Source organism: Pinus tabuliformis, chromosome 1_2, assembly GCF_031772625.1.
Source record: "Pinus tabuliformis cultivar Carrire ecotype Pingquan chromosome 1_2, CPIR1, whole genome shotgun sequence".
NCBI lineage: Eukaryota > Viridiplantae > Streptophyta > Pinopsida > Pinales > Pinaceae > Pinus > Pinus tabuliformis.
This window is the reverse complement of record NC_142298.1, coordinates 441681775-441700503: the sequence shown is the minus strand read 5'-3', so window position 1 is coordinate 441700503 and position 18729 is coordinate 441681775. Positions and strand designations below refer to the sequence as shown.

The window sequence follows — 18729 nt, the reverse complement described above, 5'->3', positions numbered from 1 at the left end:
TCCACAAGTGTTTTGGTTTTCACTAAACTATTAAACAATTTTTCTTTTAAGTCTCACTGATCACCTAGCATCAGAGTCGCAATATATATACATATAAAATTATTTTCTGAGAAAAAAATGTGTCCGCAAGTATATTGATTTGATTTATCGTCCAGGTTATCAAATGCAAATCAATTATGGGATTTGGCAGAGAAAGCAGTTTTAACTCTTTTTATATGCTAATCTATACTTCAGGACACCCGAATGTCAGGTCAGCCTTACGAAACACAACCCGCTTAATAAGCCCACAAAAATTCATAAATGCCGTCAAATAACTCAAATCACAAAACTATTGTGAAGATTCACAAGACAAAATCAAAACAAATGCTCAATATCAAAAATCAAAATGACCTAGATGGTTCGAGAGGAGCAATAACCCATCAAGTCAAGTCCCATATAATAGGTAGATCTTTGTACAAACAGACAAAACCATAATAGCAACAATAACTGCCCAAATTAAGCTCTCTCACAAAGATTCATGGCAAATCAGAGAACACATCAAAAATAAGAGCTTCATAATGGACACATCGCAGTATATTACCTACTAACTGTTACTATTTCTAAAAGCTCGCTGATAGCAATTCTTCAATTTACAAGAGAATTTGCAAAAGGTTAGTAAGAATATCAATTACACATCTTGAATCATATCACATTCTTTTTATGTGTAGAGACAGGAGATGCGTCATCCTCAAAGAAAGCATCAACAAAACATTCAATTATTTGTTAAGTTCGTCCCAGACTAAAATGTCTGATCCACTATTCAGAGTTTATTTTTTAAGTTCATCCCAGACTAAAATGTCTGATCCACTATTCAGAGGCCCAAACTATCTAACAGGGATAGAGGCCCAAACTATCTGAGATGTATAGCCAAAATCAAAAGCCTCAGATACGGGAAAGTACAGAGATTATTGATGCACGGAATAGGGATTAATCCATTTTGCCAAGACTTACTTTTTACAGCTACAAAGCTGACACAAATCAAGCTTGAAATCCATGTGGGTCAGCACCACTTCATAGTTTTGTCAAGGAGACCAATCGTATGAAGTTGCCCTTTTTAATTCAGACTCTATTGCATTGAGCATTCACCAGGAGGGGCCAACGGATCTCATTGTGAGCTAATTAAAACGTAGCAGATGGATAGGAGAATCCCTCCATTACGTGGCCATAATAGACTTCAAGTGCCAATCTATTCCCATTATCTACATATATATGGCAAGAAAGACTCGATAAAAAAACAGAGCCTCTGCCATCAGCAATAGCACTGAAATACGCTTTGCAACAAAGCTGCCAGAAAGTGTTACCAGATATTGATCAGGATTCTGTGATTAGAAAATGGAAAGCTTTCTGGCCATGCTCAGTCTGCTACTGAAGTTAATTGGATAATAAAGGTTGCCAGTATATTCACGGGAAATTCATCTTTTCTTCAACGAAATCAAAAGTCCAAAATACTCCAAGAAAATTTAATAACACGTTTAATGCACCCACTTATCAGCACAAAACAACTAATATGTAAACTATCAAGCTTCCAGAATGTGCACTGATCTACAAGAACGTCCGTCCTCCCCCACGGCCTCTACCAATGTAGCCATTTCCTCTTCCACCATAATATGATCCTCTGAAATTTCCCCTGTAACCACCGCCTCGACCACCTCGTCCTGATCGAGACCTCGGCAAACTGCCAAATGTCTACACAACCAAAAAATTACATTAGAACGTTCATACTACACATTCACATCTAGTAGCAATAATAAAACAGTGAAGCTTTTTCCTGAAATTGAAGCGCTAGATTTTTCAAATTCGCCAACTGTGGTTTTCGAAAAATTCAAATTAATGGGAGAAAACTGATGGACCTCTGTGTCAATTTTACGTTGCTCTGAAAACCTCCTATCATTTCGAGATCGATCCAGAGCATCACAAGAAAGGGAATCAAAAAAGTCATCTTTCACATAGACAGGCTGCAGAAAGAACAACGGACAGCCATTTCAGTACAATTGAGATTTTAATAAGAAGAAAAAAATCTGAACCATCAAACTTCAGAAGCAAATTATTTGAAAATTGTGGATTGAAGATCACTGCTGTTCCTTACCTTAGCGTTAGAAGACTGTCTCGAGTTCTCTTCATCGTCACTATTTCTCTCTGTTTTCTCATCATCCTCTCCCTCCTCAACCTTATCCTTTAATTCACTTTTTCCAAGATGGCCCCATACTTCATCCTTTTTAAACTTCTCATTCATGGCTGTAAAATCAAAATCTTCTGTAAATTTTGTTGATGCATGCGGAGCCTGCACAAATAAATAAAACTAGTGTATAACAAAACAGCAATCAAGAGTCCGAGAATAAGCTCATTATAATTAAAATGTGTAACAATACTACTGAAATAATTTCAAATAATAATAAATGTAATCTAATAAGTTTCAACCCAAAAGCTTTTTCATTTTGGATTACCAAAACAAAATTCATATACAAAAAATAGCACAGTTCAAATTACTAAAACATGAAAAATTAAAAATAACACATTATAAATCCACCTATAGGGACTGAACATTAAAAATCGTTTTTGGAGCTCCCCTATTTGCAAGAATAGACACAATTTATATTTATTTTTCATCTTAAGCCTATTCCAGGTAAAGTATACAAAATGGCTACAGTAATATTTGGTAGTATATATAATGATGATGACGACAACGACAATGACAAAAGCGTTACCATCCATTGCAACCAACATTAATCTATCAGACCTTAACAAAGAAAAGTTTATTATTTTGACTTATGATGTTGCTTCTATGATCAAAAAGCTTGGAAAAAAAATTACAAAGTTCACTTTGGTTTTCATGGTTTAACACATTACAAATATCAATGGTTTTATAGATGTGTTGAAAATGAGATCTAATATTCATGTAGGATGTACATTCTAAGAGAATTATTTTCATCTTCTACTTCGTTAGAATTGCAAACTCTACAAATTCTTTCTTCCCAGGTTATTTTATGTTTTGTCCATTTCCCAGTTTCACTATGAAATTCATTGGAGTTTGCTCTTATTTTTGCAATATTTATTTTATTCTTGACATGGCCAACAGTAAAGACATAATTTTAATCTTCTAACTTGGGATTAATTAGCCTCTTTGTTATAAACCAACTATTTCTTATTATCAATCTCCTTGTAACACCACAGTTTTTCTTTAAAGTTAGTGACAATCATAGTTTTTAAAAACTGGACAGCATGAACTGTAACTGGTCAAACTGGTTAGTTTGGTACCTAACCAATACAAACCCGCACGAACCAGCTAGTCACATTTCACATGTGCAAGGGGTTGTCCAAGACCGACGGCAGTGGTTTTGGAGAAAATCAGGGGCTGTTTCCCTCCCAAAACAGCCCCCTCGGCCATAAAACCAACCCTCCCCTCCTAAACCTAAACAAAAAAAACCTAACTCAACCCTAGCAATGCTGGTAATCAATGGTAATATTAAGTTCTTAAAATAAAAAAGATGACATTCCTCATCTTTTTTTTATCCTTTTACTTTAAGTAAAAGTTGATGTTTCCTATCAACCTTTTGATAGGAAACGTCAACTTTTACTTAAAAGTTAAAAGTATAAAAAGGAAAGACAACAAATGTCAACTTTTTTACTTAAATTTTTTACATTGCTAATAATTGTTTCAGGATGTTTGAGAGTGGTTCCAACCTTATTGGACATCGTATAGAGAAACTAGAATTTCATATCCCACTCAAAAATTAGTAGACTTAACAGCTTTCAAGATTTTAGGTTTTGGTAGGATTGCAACATTTTCATTGAATTCTATCATGTATGAGAGTATGGGATTGGCTTTTAATCAAGATTGAGCCTCGTTGATTATGTATTTTGTTGGTGATATGTATTGCACTCAATGCCATTTTGATATATTCACCCTTACATGGTATATAGTTTGGCAGTATAAATGATGATGACGACGATAATGACAATGGCATTACCATCCATGCAATCAACATTGATCTATCAGACATTAATAAAGAAAAGTTTATTATTTTGATTTATTATGTTGCTTCTAAGATCAAATAGCTTGGAAATAAGATTGCCAAGTTCACTTTGGTTTTCATGGGTTAACACATTACAAATTGAAATATCAATGGTTTTACAAATGTGAAGAAAATGAGATATAATCTTCATGTAGGCTGTACATTCTAAGAGAATTATTTTCATCTTCTACTTTGTCAGAATTGCAAACTCTACAAATTCCTTCTTCCCAGGTTATTTTATGTTTTGTCCATTTCCCAGTTTGACAATGAAATTCATGGGAGTTTGCTATTATTTTTGCAATATTTATTATATTCTTGACATGGCCAACAGTAAAGATATAATTTTGATCTTCCAAATTAGGATTAAATGGCCTCTTTGTCACAAACCAACTTTTTCTTATTCTCAATCTCCTGTAGCACTGTAGTTTTTCTTTACAGTTAGTGGCAATCATAGTTTTGAAAACCGGCTAGTCTGAACCATAACTGGTCAAACTGGCCCATTGGTACCTAACCGATACAAACCAGCCCGAACGGCCAGTTAGATCTCACATGTGTAGGGGGAGCCCAAGACCTACAACAGCAGTTTTTCAGGTGGTTTTCGAGAAAACCAGGGCCTGTTTCCCTCCCAAAACAGCCCCTTGGCTATAAAACCAGCCCTCTGCTCCTAAACTTAACTCAAACCTAGCAATGTTGGCAATCAACGGTATTGCTAAATGATTTAAAGTTCACATTTCCTATATTTCCTTTTTATTCTTTTACTTTAACCCAATGTTGTTAAAAGTGCGAACGGGATTAAATCGGCGCCGGGAATGAAGCGGAAAAAATCGGAAAAAGCGGGAAAAAAGCAGAAAAATGCGGGAAAAATGCGTTTGGTACAAAAATATTCATTTTTTTTCATTTTTTTTCAATTTTTTTAATATCTAAACCATCTACAACATAAATAAATACATTGACACATAAATATGATAAGAAAACTAATATATAAGATGTTTAATATCATTTCTAGCACTAAAATCACACATAACATTGAATCATGTCCTGAATAGTAAGTCATGACCCCTGAGTCCCAGCTCAGCCTCAAAATATCAACAAAAAATATGATAATGTATCTCATCATGTCATAATGTCATAGACTCATATACAATAAAATGAAAGTCTAATCCTATTGATTTCCTCTGCCCCTCTTGCGAGAAAATGTCACAACTTTCTCTTTCCCTCTAGATGTAGACGCTAGTGCCTGTGCTGGTGGAAATGGCAATGGAGTCTGATGTGCTCTAGAAGCTGAAGAACTAGAAGTATGAGCTACAGGAGGTAGACCACGTCCTCTACTGGTCCTAGTGGTAGCCTGGGTAGGCAGTGTCACCTCCTCCTCCTGCTCCTCCTCCTCCTCCTGCTCCTCCTCCTCCCCCTCATCCTGCACTAACCAATCATCAGTAGAATCCATGAGAGGCCTCTCGGCCTCAAACCTCCATGCAGCAGTGGTGTCAATCCCATCCAATGAGATGGCATCCACATCAGGTGTCCTCTCAAGTTGCCTCACCCACAATCGAAGATTGTAGTAGACGTAGACCATGTCATTAAGTCGTTGGGACTCCAACCTATACAAAGATCATGAAATAATAATTAATAAATCCAAATTTTCATTATAAATCGTGCTGCCACGGACCCCCGAGCTTTTTTACGAAAAAAGCGCGCTTTTTTCGAAAAAAGCAACAAAAAAAAATTTAGGTGCTTTTTTCCCATAAAAAGCGCGATTAAATCGGCTTAGGGAAAAAAGCGTGATTTAATCGCGCTTTTAACAGCACTGCTTTAACCAAAAAGATAAAAAGTAAAGATAGGAAATGTCAAAATTTTTACTTAAATTTTTAGCATTACCATTAATTGTTTCAGGATGTTTGATAGTGGTTCCAACCTTATTGGACTTCGCATGGAGAAAGTAGAATTTCATATCCCACTCAAAAATCAGTAGACTTTACAGCTTTCAGGATATTAGGATTTGGTAGGATTGTGTAATATACCCCTTAAGAAAATTAACCTTAGGGCACAATTCTAATCTAGGGTTTTCAATGAATTGTGTTTCGTAACAGCATTACAACACTTATTAAGCTATGAAACAGCGGTGCTCAAAATTGGATACATGGTAATATAATGAAGAATTCAGGCAATCAACTGATTCCACAAACTAGGGCTGATTCAATACAATTACAGGCTTACAAGTTCCATAGATTACAGGATATTAGGATTTGGTAGGATTGTGTAATATACCCCTTAAGAAAATTAACCTTAGGGCACAATTCTAATCTAGGGTTTTCAATGAATTGTGTTTGGTAACAGCATTACAACACTCATTAAGCTATGAAACAGCGGTGCTCAAAATTGGATACACTGTAATATAATGAAGAATTCAGGCAATCAACTGATTCCACAAACTAGGGCTGATTCAATACAATTACAGGCTTACAAGTTCCATAGATTATAGGATATTAGGATTTGGTAGGATTGTGTAATATACCCCTTAAGAAAATTAACCTTAGGGCACAATTCTAATCTAGGGTTTTCAATGAATTGTGTTTCGTAACAGCATTACAACACCCATTAAGCTATGAAACAGCAGTGCTCAAAATTGGATACACGGTAATATAATGAAGAATTCAGGCAATCAACCGATTCCACAAACTAGGGCTGATTCAATACAATTACAGGCTTACAAGTTCCATAGATAACATTATAAGCTTAGCTAACTAAACTGTAACTAACCCTCACAGATTTAGAGTCCAACTCAACTATGCTGTCACAAATCACATTAACAGCCCTCATTGGTTTATCCGCACTATTTATTTCCCTGGCTGCCTCAGACACCAATCAGCCAGCACCCCCTTAAACTCTTGCAACCCCCTGTTTGTGCTTTTAACTACAATCCACAGCCTCAGAAATAACCCTTCCATCTTCCACCGGTACAGGGAATTGGTTCCCAGCTGTCTTCTACCCCAGAGTGGTCTGTATGGGCCTCCTGCTGCCGTAGATATAACCTCCACAGTAGTCTCCAACCTCGATGCCACAGAAGATGGGGTTTCACCCTTCTTGCTGCCTAAAAACAAAATCTGCTGACTCTCAAGGTTGGTTCCAACCTCGCTGCCTCTGGAAATAACCTTCATGTGCCTCAGAATTAACTCGCTGCCACAGATGATGCCTCAGAGATGGTCCGCTGCCACAGATAATGCCTTGGAGACAATTCGCTACCACAGATAATGCCTTGGAGACAATTCGCTGCCACAGATAACACCTCCGTGATAGCTCACTGCCACAGAACGCTGCTCAGAAGCCCTCGCTGCCACAGAATATGCTGCCTCAGGAAACCTCACTGCCACAGAATGGACAATTGCTGCCTCAGAAATTTATGCTAAGCAGAGTTCATTCCTGTAGTAAGAGGGAAGATAGAATTGGATAGGGTGGAATATTTTACCACCAAAACCAATCAAAGAAAAAGGGGTCTTAAAACCCTCCAAGAGCCTCAGCCCAAAATCAAGAAGATCAACAATCCATGATGCTCACAATGAATCTCCTCTCTCCATTTTATAGATTCCCTTTGGGGCTTCCTTCCTAAATTTAATTTTGAGTGGCTAGCAAGTTTCCCGCCCTTTGACCCAAATTTGACTTCTATTGCAAGTTTCCTTCCATTTGCCCCAAAGTATCTAATGTTACCTAAGTAACATCAAATAATGCCCTCCTCCTCCTCCCCCCATACAAATGACTATAGCCTACGGGGTTAAATAGGCTACTACGTCCTCCCTTGGGCGATTTAATAAGAAAAGGACATTACATATTGCAACATTTTCATTGGATTCTATCATGTATAAGGGTATGGGACTGCCTTTCAATCAAGATTGAGCCTCATTGATTATGTATTTTGTTGCTGATATGTATTGCACTCAGTGCCATTTTGATATATTCACCCTTATATGGCATATATATGAGCAAACTTTGCATATTTAGAATCATAAAAGAATTATTTTCTTCAAAAATTGATTGTTTTATGTACTTTTTAAAAACTAGTTCAATGAATCCAGTTCGATCTGGTTCCAGTTCAAAACCTTGTTAGATAGGTGGTTGGTTCAATGACCAGTTAATTTTTGAAGTTAAGATAGGAAGCCTCTTTTTCTTCATGTTAGCCAACTTGTACTTGTACAATAATTTCCTTGGTATAGCCTTATTCTTCAAAGTTCACAGGTGGGGGCCGGGGCACCAGCTTCTAAAATAGCGATAGATAGATAGGGTGGGGTATATTGCCTTTAATTCTGACAATGTTTATTATAAAAAGCTTCTAGATTTGTTCAATTTTCCTCCAAGTTTCCCAAGAAATATTCCAACCCCAGACTTCACAACATTACGGAATCACTGGGATAACCAGCATGTCAAAGAGGAAAAAAATGAGACAATTTCCTGGGTTACCAGATCTGTCAGGCCTAGGGGCTGGATACCCGGATGGAATATGGCAATGTTGCGAACATCGGCATCGGAATAAAACTGGCGAGGGTCCAGAAAACAAAAACAAAAAATCGTAAAAGTTGGGAAAATATCGGTAAAAATCAGCAAACATCGACAAAATTAAGATACCATAAAAATATCTTTAAAAATCACATCGGCTAGGCCAAAAAATCGTGATTTCGAGATAAAATCAGGATGTTATCGAGATGTTCGCATTGCGCAACACTGGAATATGGATCTGGATCCAGCAGGATCTGCCCAGGATTCATCCATGACAATGTCAAAACATTAATGTCAGCACCTTATGATCCAAAATGTCAAGAACAGGAAAATTGATCAAAAGTGATAACGGATTTTCTCAGGTTACTGATAATAAATGGATTGCTCAGCCAGCAAGTATTAATGGTTAAAATCGACTTTAATGCATATGCTCTGAAATATATTGAAGGTAAAGTTTATGAACAAGGACCATTTACATATTCTAATTAAAAGTAATGTTTATAAGCCCCTTATAAATACTTATAAATAATACATTGTGTGCGTGTACTCCCCGGTAAAAAAAAATACATTGTGTGTGAATTTTATTTTTAAAAATTATAAATATTAATTGATATTGTTCTTTGTCCTTTCCTTGCTGCATATCGATCCTGGCATTCCATATCCGGATACTAATCATGAAAGCCTCTTAAAAAAAGGCAATGGAAGATAAATATAGTTAAATAGTAAATAGGAAATTGTAAACCTAGCTAAACAGTGAATATTATTAATTAGTTAAAGTTTACATAATATTTCATCGAATTAAATAAATTGTTTTTCCAAAGTAATATACAAATTTTCTTAGTATTTTTCTTTCTCCACATTTTAAGGATGTTACTTATGGTCATAGTATTCAAAACCGGAACCAGTGACTAAACCAGTCCACCTATCAAACCGGAACCGGTCAAACCGCGACTGGTCAGACCTCAATGAACTAGTCTTCAAAAAGATACATGAAATAATTAATTTTTAATGAAAAAAATATGTTTTTAAGATTTCAAACCATGGTTCCAAACCAATAGAAACAAAATATGCAAAGTGTGTTCATCTATATACCATGTAAAGGTGAATATATCAAAATGGCACTGAGTGCAATACATATCAACAACAAAATACATAATCAATGAGGCTCTAGATGGCTTCTAGAGTCCAAAAACAGTGCTACAAGCTATGGGGCCACTGACCTACTACAAATCTACATATCAGTAATCAACATGATCACTCCTCATCATGTTCAAACTCATCACCACTAGTGGACATGGGATCATCAACATGAGCTGCATAAATAATCTGGCTTAGAGTTTGAGGACTCCTAAACTCCTCTGCAACCTCAGTAGTAGCAGTATTAGTAGCAGCAGCAAAACTAGACATCAAAACTACAAATCACTGATCAAAGAACACTCGTGAAAGTCATCATCTAGCTCAAAGTCTTCAAACTTGGATTGCTCAACCATATAATATGATTGAAATTGAAAAAGTTTAACATGCCTAACTAGTGATTTTGGTTTGAGTGAAGGGTTCATCTCCTCAAAGGCTCAACCTTATAATGTGGTAGAAAAAGCTTCGCATGCCTAATCAGTTATTTTCCTTTTGAGTGAAAGGTACATTTTTGTTAAGACCATGGTAGATGAGTTCAACAATCAACACCACCAACATCAACAAAGTATCAACAATCAATGCCACCAACATCAAGGTTCTTAAAGGGCTTCATGCTCTTGATCAATTGTCAATTTAATAACCCCACGCATGATAGAATCAAATGGAAACATTGCAAGACTCCAAACCATGAAATCCTGAAAACCATTAAGTCTGCTGAATTTTGAGTGAAATCTAAAATTCTAGTTTTTCCATATGACATACAATGAGGTTGAAACCACTCTCAAACATCCCGAGTCATTTCATGGTAATGTTAAAAATTTTGGTAAAAGGATGAAAATGAAAAATAAAGGAAATGTCACTTTTACTTTAAACATTACCATTGATTACCAACGTTGCTAGGGTTGAGAATCGAGATGTGTGAGGAAAATGAAAGGGGGGACATGCTTTTCTTGGAGGAGCTGTTTTTGGGGGAAACAGGCCCAAGTTTCCCTCAAAACCACTTTCACAACTCACAAAACCACTTTCTGTCAGGTCCGTGGCTGGCCTGGTAGTGAACCGGCCAGTTTATGCCCGGTTTGACCAAAAAACAGGTGAGGAGGGCAGTCTAACAGGGTTTTCTACCGGTCCAGTGGAGTTTGCTAATGAACCAGCTAGTTTGACCAGTTTCCGGTTAAAACTGGCCAGTTTTGAATACTGTGCTTATGGTAAACTAGATTCTTCAAAACAAAAAGCCAGGTCACAGATGCTCAAAATATTTTCCAATTAGTTCAAGGAAAATCAGATTTATTTTATAGAAGCTAGGATTTATTTTATAAAAGTTAGAACTAAGGATTAAAATTAATATTCAAGATGACATGGAATGTTTGATCTCATGGCTTGAATTTAGCATGGGACTTGAATTTGTGAGGGGTAAAAACTGAGGCAAGAAACCATAGCTTAAATTCTAGTGCCATTAATGATTAAACTTTCTAAACAAGATCATCTAATTTAAGTGGTCAAAAAATGAGGGACCTGACGAATATATTGCCAACATGGAATACAAGGTAAAGATGGAAGAAGAAATGATGAGGGAAACATCCCCATGGTGGCACTTAGTTTTAAAGTTAGAAATTCCTCTTAAAGCTAAAATCTTTTGCTAGTAAGCTTTAGACAAACAAAATTTTAACTTGGGATAAGGGGGTCCTCGAAGATGTCTTTTGTGTAAGACAAGTGAGGAATCCATGGACGACTTGTTTGTTTCCTGTTTTTAAGCTCACCTATGGATAGCCTCTAATATATTATTTACTGAGAAGCATGAATAGAGTATAGTACCAGTCCATATGGACACAGAGACGTTGGCAATGATAAGAAAGCTAACAAGTGACTGATTGGTCCCAGATGATGAACCCTCAAATAAAATTTAATTCATCAATCAACCAAACATAGAAGTTAACAGGAAATAAATCAATTGTGAAAAGGTAGGATCATGAATAAAATAATGGTATGATCTCTATGCCGCTCAAAGTTAAATGATTTGGCAACAATACAGCGAGCTAAAATGTGAGTCAGCTCAATACTCAACAATACTTGACATACTAAACATATATGTGCTCATATGTAATGATCCCAATAAATGTGTTGATGCATCTCAATCATAGTCGAAAAACTCGGCTTGGTGAACAACTAGATTATGCTAAAGTGTAAGAGCTCGACTTGGCTAGACAAAACATAGGTAAAACTTCGTATAAACTCGGAGAAAAAATTGTTCAAGATGAGGGGTTTTATTTTCATACATCAAATTTATAAATGGTTGCTGCAGGTCTGGCAGTGTGAGTACTGGTGCAGAGCAAAGGCGGCGCTTCAACTAAACGAACGCCTTCTGTTGGGACTCGGACCAAGAAAAAATTTCTTTCGCCCCGCCCTTAGTAATCTTACTCAAAGGCCAAATAATATGGTTGAATCCCAACACGAACCTTCGATAAAAATTTGCAAGACCCAAAAAGTTGCGAAGCTACGTTAGAGTGGTCGGGGCTGGGAAATCCCGAATGACTTGGATCTTGGTCGGGTCCACATGCACGCCACACTCATCTATGATCCCAAGTATTGGACCTAGCTCATGCAAAAGGTGCATTTCTCCAAGTTGGCACACAGTTTGTGCTGTCGAAGGGTTTGAAAGACTTGTTGAATGTGTTGCAAGTGTTATTCCCAACTCTTGCTTAAGATGAGGATGTCATCCAAATAAACCACCACAAACGAGTTGGTGAAGGGCTGCAAGATGTCATCCATTAGACTCATAAAAGTAGCGGGGGCATTTATCAACCCGAAGGGCATAACCAACCATTCAAAAAGGCCTTCCATGGATTTAAAGGCAGACTTCCATACATCTATGGGCTCTATTGGAACTTGGTGATAACCAGACTTCAGATCGATCTTGTTGAAATACTTGGTCCCCTTGAGTTGGTCCAGGAGGTCATCAATCCGTGGGATTGGATACCTGTTCTTGACAGTGATTTTGTTTAATCCCCGATAATTAATGCAGAGCCTCCAGGTTTCGTCCTTCTTCTGTACCAATACAATTGTGCTCCCACAAGGCAAGGAACTTAGTCAGATGTGCCCTTTTTGCATCAACTCCAGGATTTGCCGCTTGATCTATTCATTTTCCAAAATGGAGCGGTAATATATCGGCTCGTTGGGCAGAGGTTCTTCGAGAGTCAAAACAATTGAATGCTTGACCTAACAATGCAAGGGTACCCATGTGGCTGAGGAGAAGGTGTCTTTGTATTCTTCCACTACCGCATCCACCTGCTTCTACTGCTTGCAAGAACCCTTCCCGATGGCCATGGACGTGGCTACGACCTTCCCCTTACTTTGAGAGTGAATCAGAAAGAAAACAAATTTCCCAGTTTGGGAGATGACCTTACTGCATTGCTTAGCAAAGATCAAAGATATGGCGATAGGTGGGGCTACCCCTGGTATCCTATATAACATGGTACCCAAAGAAATAATAACAAAGCGAGGGCTAAACTCATATACAGCATGTTGCTTCCATAAGTATGGTTGTCCTAATAATACATCACAAACTTCAAGAGGAGCAACATCACACAGTACCTCATCCATGAAGGGCTTGATGTTGTAGGGAAGGTGGCATTGTTGGCTGACGTAGAGATCTCATCCTTGGTGAAGCCACCCGATGGTGTACGGTTGCGGATGTGTTGTAGTCGGTAGGCCCAACCGCTTCACGACCTCTGTTGAAATGAGGTTCTTTTGGCTCCCGTTGTCGACAATGAACTGCAGCGGAGAACCCTTCACCCACATCTGTGAGTGGAATAGGCACTCCCCCTCTTCTGGATCTTCAGGCTCAATCTTCTGGATCTTGGTGGTGGCCACAGTGGCACTGGGCTCCATGTCAATGATCTGCTTCCCTTTGTCATTCCCCTTGTCGAGTTCTGACTCAAAGTCGAAACATGCGTCGGACTCAGAAGCCTTCAGCTCGGCCACCAATGACTGCTTGGCCCGACACTCACTTGTGTTGTAAGTGGAGCTTTTATGGAACTCACCACTTTCCTGTGTCCTTCTTTGTCTTCGTGGTGTTTTTTTGCTTGCAGCTTCGGCGGGTTGTCCTAGGTCACCCCGCCTTGGCTTTGCCCCTTGCTCTACGGTTTGGGGGCGCCTTTCCCTTGCTTCGGATTCACAGATCCAAAGTCTCGGCTTTTCTATTTAAACTTATGCTCAATCCTGACAGCATATCGGTACGTCGTGCCAAGCGAGGAGATGTCTAGGAACTCCATCTCATCCTGGATGTCCCAATGTGAGCATTCGCGGTACTTAAGTACTAAATGTTTCTCAGAATCCTTGATACCCAACTTCGTGCTAAGGGTATGAAAAACATTGGTAAACTTCGGCACGTCTTGGTCCCTTCCCTATCGCAATGTGGTCCACTTTATGTATTTATCCTCATAGCTTCCAACAGGGTAGTATTGCTCCTTGATGGCGTGCCGAAACAAATCCCAAGTGGGTACCGCTGAAAATAGTGAGGGTGTACTTTCATCATTCTACTCACAGTAGGTTTCACACCAGGCCTTGACATAAGGGGTGGCTTTGAGAAGAGCAAAAGTGATCTTTTCTCGCCTTGAAAAATCATTAACAGCAAAATATCTTTCTAACAAATTTAACCATTTATCTACGGCGTCCGCATCTATCTGACCCTCAAATATGGAAATGCCAAAGTTAACTTGTACCTTAAAGGGTGTGGCACTTCCAGAGTAGGTGTTGGAAGTAGATGCGTCGCCCCTGGGTAGCTGTTGAAGGATCTAGGCAAAGTTGTCCATCATCGCGTTCCTTTGTCACTCGAGGGCTTCTTCGAGCAAGATTTTGATAGGATCTCGTGCCCCCTCATCTTTCTTTTCTTTCGCCATGGGAAGCCGTCATGATTTGCAAGGTTGGTCTTGCAAAGGTTCAACCAGTGCAAGCCCTAACTCCTTATATCCCAACCTCGTTGGGGACATGCAAAGAAAAACAGAGAAAGAGCAGATCGCTCTGATACCACTGATCCGAATTTAAGCAGAGACGCAACAAATTACAGATATAACCATAAACACAAAGATGCAGCAAAAATAACACTCTGTTTCATTAATATCAAATACTGAAATATGCTTACAAGTAGAATGGAAATAAAACTAGCTCAGGTGATGGTAGCATATTTTTGAGAAGAAAGGTGGAGGCTACATACCTCTGAACTGTGTTACAATGAGGCTCAAGGGCCTATTTATTACTGAAAAACATGAGAAAACACTAAACAACCAAAACCCTAACCCCAGGAAATGAAATGCTAAGAGTTTATGGGCCCCGTTGGGGTTAGTTGGGCAACCAACTTTCCATGGTCGTAACTTGGTCATATTATCTCTGTTTGGCGCGCACGATATCTTATTGGAAAGGTCTCTCCGAGTACTACAAGTTTTGCCGTAGGGCTGCCTACAGCGACGAACTTGTAGCAAACCTCAAAAAAAATGTCGTTTAGGGGGTCAAACCTGCTCCAAAAGTTCAGGACTCGAAAAACTGCTAGAAATAGTAAACGCAGAAATAAACAAGGAAACAATTGAAACCAACTAGAGGTCTAGGTGCAATAGGTGGGTGGCCACCAATATCCACCTGGATCAGAACCTTTCAAATATATTTTTATAGACATGAAGATCGTATACTAACTACTATTTTTTTCTATTTATTGGCTTAAGTAAAAATAATTCCAAGTTATTGTAGCATAATAAAAGTAGCACTGGATCAATATTGAAATTTATTAAAAATGGCAAACAATTTCAACTAACAATAAAACAATCTTACAACAGAGTACACTTGACAATGAAGGACAATGATGAGCAAGAAGATAAGAAAAGACAGAGTAGTGTCAGCATCTAGCATCCCAACGTTTATGCAAGTTCATGTTCAGAGTAATGGGAAAGGACTGAGGCTTCAAAAGACATCAATGTTTGGAATGGAGGATTACAGGACACTTAATGAAAATAGGGAGCTTATGACTATTACCTGTTCCTGAGGCACAAGCTAAGGATGAAAATCCTGATGAGGATTACACAAATTTGGAAATGCAGAAGTATTTTGTGAAGCCATGACCAGCTCCAAGGAAGCTTTGTTGGGATAGATTCTTCTTTGTTGTCAAGAGGATATGCTCACTTTCCTTGCAGAAGAGGCCAAGAGAATCCCTAGCCAAGCTGCCCCACAGAGCTGCCTGGAAAAACATCTTCAAACTGAAAAATCCAAGCAGATATGTTGCAGAATGAAAGATTCCTGGTTACATTGCATTTGAGGAGTTTCATCTGCAAGTTTAAAATTATTTAACCCTACGAACACACCTAAACAGTTGGATTCAGGCAAACTGGCAACCCCAGGGAGGTTTCTCAGCATCACTATTAGTGCAAGGCAATGTTTTAAAACTCCGACTCCGACTCCGACTCGGTCGAGGGTTGACTACGACTCCGACTTCGACTCGGTATCGACTCGGCCGTCTTGATTTCAATGACTCGGTCCTTGTAAAAAATACATTAAATATTTATTTTTTATAAAAACACATAATTTTAAAGATTTTCATTCATGTTTCCAAACACACAACATTAGAATATAGATAGAAGACAACATATGATCAAAGTAGGCTCATGAATATATCCATTATATCAAAATGGCACCCAGTACATTGTCCAATACATACACGATGATGATATAGAGATCAAAACAAAAACACATAACCAAGGAGGCTATAAATGGCCTCTACAACAAAACTCTGTGACCAGTACTACTGGCTACTGCTAGAGTTGCCAACATCATCTGGCTCAATGTTACTTGGGAGCAAGAGCGAAAGTGGGGAGCGAGAGCGAAAACGGGAGCGGGAGCGACATTTTGAGAAGCTCTTGGTTTGGGAGCGAATCCCAGAGGAGTTCGACAACCAATGTCACTAACATCAAGGTACATAGAGGGATTGGTGCTCTTGATTAAATACGAGTTCCAGAATCCATACCCTAATACATGACAAAATTCAATGGAAACATTGCAATCCTCCAATCCTGAAACCCTGAAAAACTGATAAGTCTGCTGGATTTTGAATGAAATCTAAAATTCTACTTTCTCCATATGAAATCCAATGAGGCCGAAACCACTCTCAAACATCCTGAGTCATTTCATGGTAATGTTAAAAATTTAAGTAAAAGGATGAAAATGAAGATTAAGGAGAATGTCACTTTTACTTTAAGAATTTAACATTACCATGCAAATTTATAACTGCTTGGAGTCCAAACCAACCAAAAAACAATTTAAAAATCCATTAAAATTTTATTAAATCGCAGTTTGACGTGATGCTGGGCGTTTTTTTGTGACTCGGCCGAGTTGGCCGAGTCAGCCATGACTCGGCCGAGTCATGGCTGACTCGGCCATTCGAACCGTTCCAAAGGCCGGGTCATAGAAAAAGGTATTGGCTCGGATCAACCCGGCCGTTTCGGTTTCAAAACGGCCGTTTCTTAAAACAATGGTGCAAGGGTATTTTCCAGTCAGTTTGGAGTCAGAAAGAAAGCATGACCATTTTTGTTTATCTGGGGCCTGGGCCCTTGGTTACTGAACTGGGCTGCTTTGTTCATGAGGGTTTTGGTCAAGCAGATTTGAACTGCCCCTAGAGACTCACATTGTTACCCAGCTGTGGGTAAGACTAACTTTCTTGCTTCTGGTATACTGAAACAAATACAGATTCAAGCTAATCAGAGATGAATTGGGCTCCTACATCAAATCATCAAAGATGACTCAAGAGGGAAAGATGGCTACATATGCCCAAATTTGTGTTAGCTTGGATCTCAGTAAACCCATTCACATGCAGGTAACAATTAAGCTTGGAGAGAGTTCTCACTGCCAATCCCTGGATTACAAGGTGATCCTGTTTAAGTGTCAGACCTGTTATGAGTATGATCACCAGGAAAGCAATTGCCCATCGAGGCCTCTGAAGAAGGTTGCACACTTAGATAGTTTCTGAACTCAGAAAGGTCTGAAGCATCACATTGATGACCAGCAAGTGGGAGCTCCAAACAGGCAAAAAAAAGCCTCCCAGTCTTGTACATTCCAGTCATTTTGTTGCCCTTGATCAAGATCCTGTAATGAATCTTGGGAGGATAATATGGGGTAATTAGGGAGGTATCCAAGAGGAATAATGAATATAATGTGGTAGTATTCATGGAATAATCCACTTAGAATTCGATGAGTAATATATAGGAAATGAATATAATAATAAAGAGTAGTTGCCATAGACCCTGAGGTATACTCATGAGAAGGTATATATACAGAAGTATCATTTTATTGGATATGTGAAGTATTGTATTGTAGCCAGAATGGCTTGTGGAGTGAATCTTCCATCAGGAGTATTTGATAGTTTTACCATACCTTAAGGGTTCTCTCTGTATTATTGTGTTCTCCAATGCATGGATGTACTTTATCATTTCTGAAAGGGTTATGATGTTATCTTTTATCTATTAAGGTTCAACACAGATCCTCTGGATTAGCAAGGGGCGTTCACAAGGAAGCTATTCTACCAAAGGCTCCTCCCCAAGGACCAAAGTATCTACAAAAGAATCGAGCCCTGAAGATCCTCAGAGAGCTTGAAACCATTGAATTTGGTTATGAAACATTAAATGGTAAAAACAATCTCAAATACTACTGGATCCAATATTGCTAGGCGTAGATCTGAAGGACCAGTGTATGCTCCTCAATCTGAAGGCTCAGAGATGAATCCAAGAGGACTCTCCACACTGTTGTCAAACAAGTCCTGCCCAAATCTAGAAGCACCAGACCTACAGCAAAGTTGGACTTTGGTCAAGGAATGCTTTGGGTGTAAGAGTCACAAAAAGAAAAGAGATGACAGCACGGATTAATATAGCAAATGAAACCCAAAAAATGATCAAGAATTTCGTGATCAAGCCAAAATCCTAATTTGACTTGGGATCCCACCAAAAGAGATGACGAAGCACACAGATTAATTTAGCAAATGAGACCCACAAGATGGTCAAGAATTTTGTGATCAAGACAAAATCCTAAT

General features: G+C 38.5%; 1 protein-coding gene across 2 annotated transcripts in view; it reads right to left on the bottom strand.

Annotated features, from left to right (window-relative positions):
* Window positions 1-717: 717 nt before the first annotated feature.
* LOC149206249 (protein decapping 5-like) overlaps window positions 718-18729 on the bottom strand; it is an 84621-nt gene continuing 66609 nt past the window's right edge. For both annotated transcript variants that reach the window (XM_089395372.1, XM_089395371.1), the window contains 3 exons: window positions 2126-2320; window positions 1890-1994; window positions 718-1725 (listed from right to left, as the gene is read on the bottom strand). In XM_089395372.1, coding sequence (XP_089251498.1) covers window positions 1582-1725; window positions 1890-1994; window positions 2126-2320 — 444 coding nt within the window. In that variant the 3' untranslated portion in view covers window positions 718-1581. The remainder of the gene's footprint in view (window positions 1726-1889; window positions 1995-2125; window positions 2321-18729) is intronic.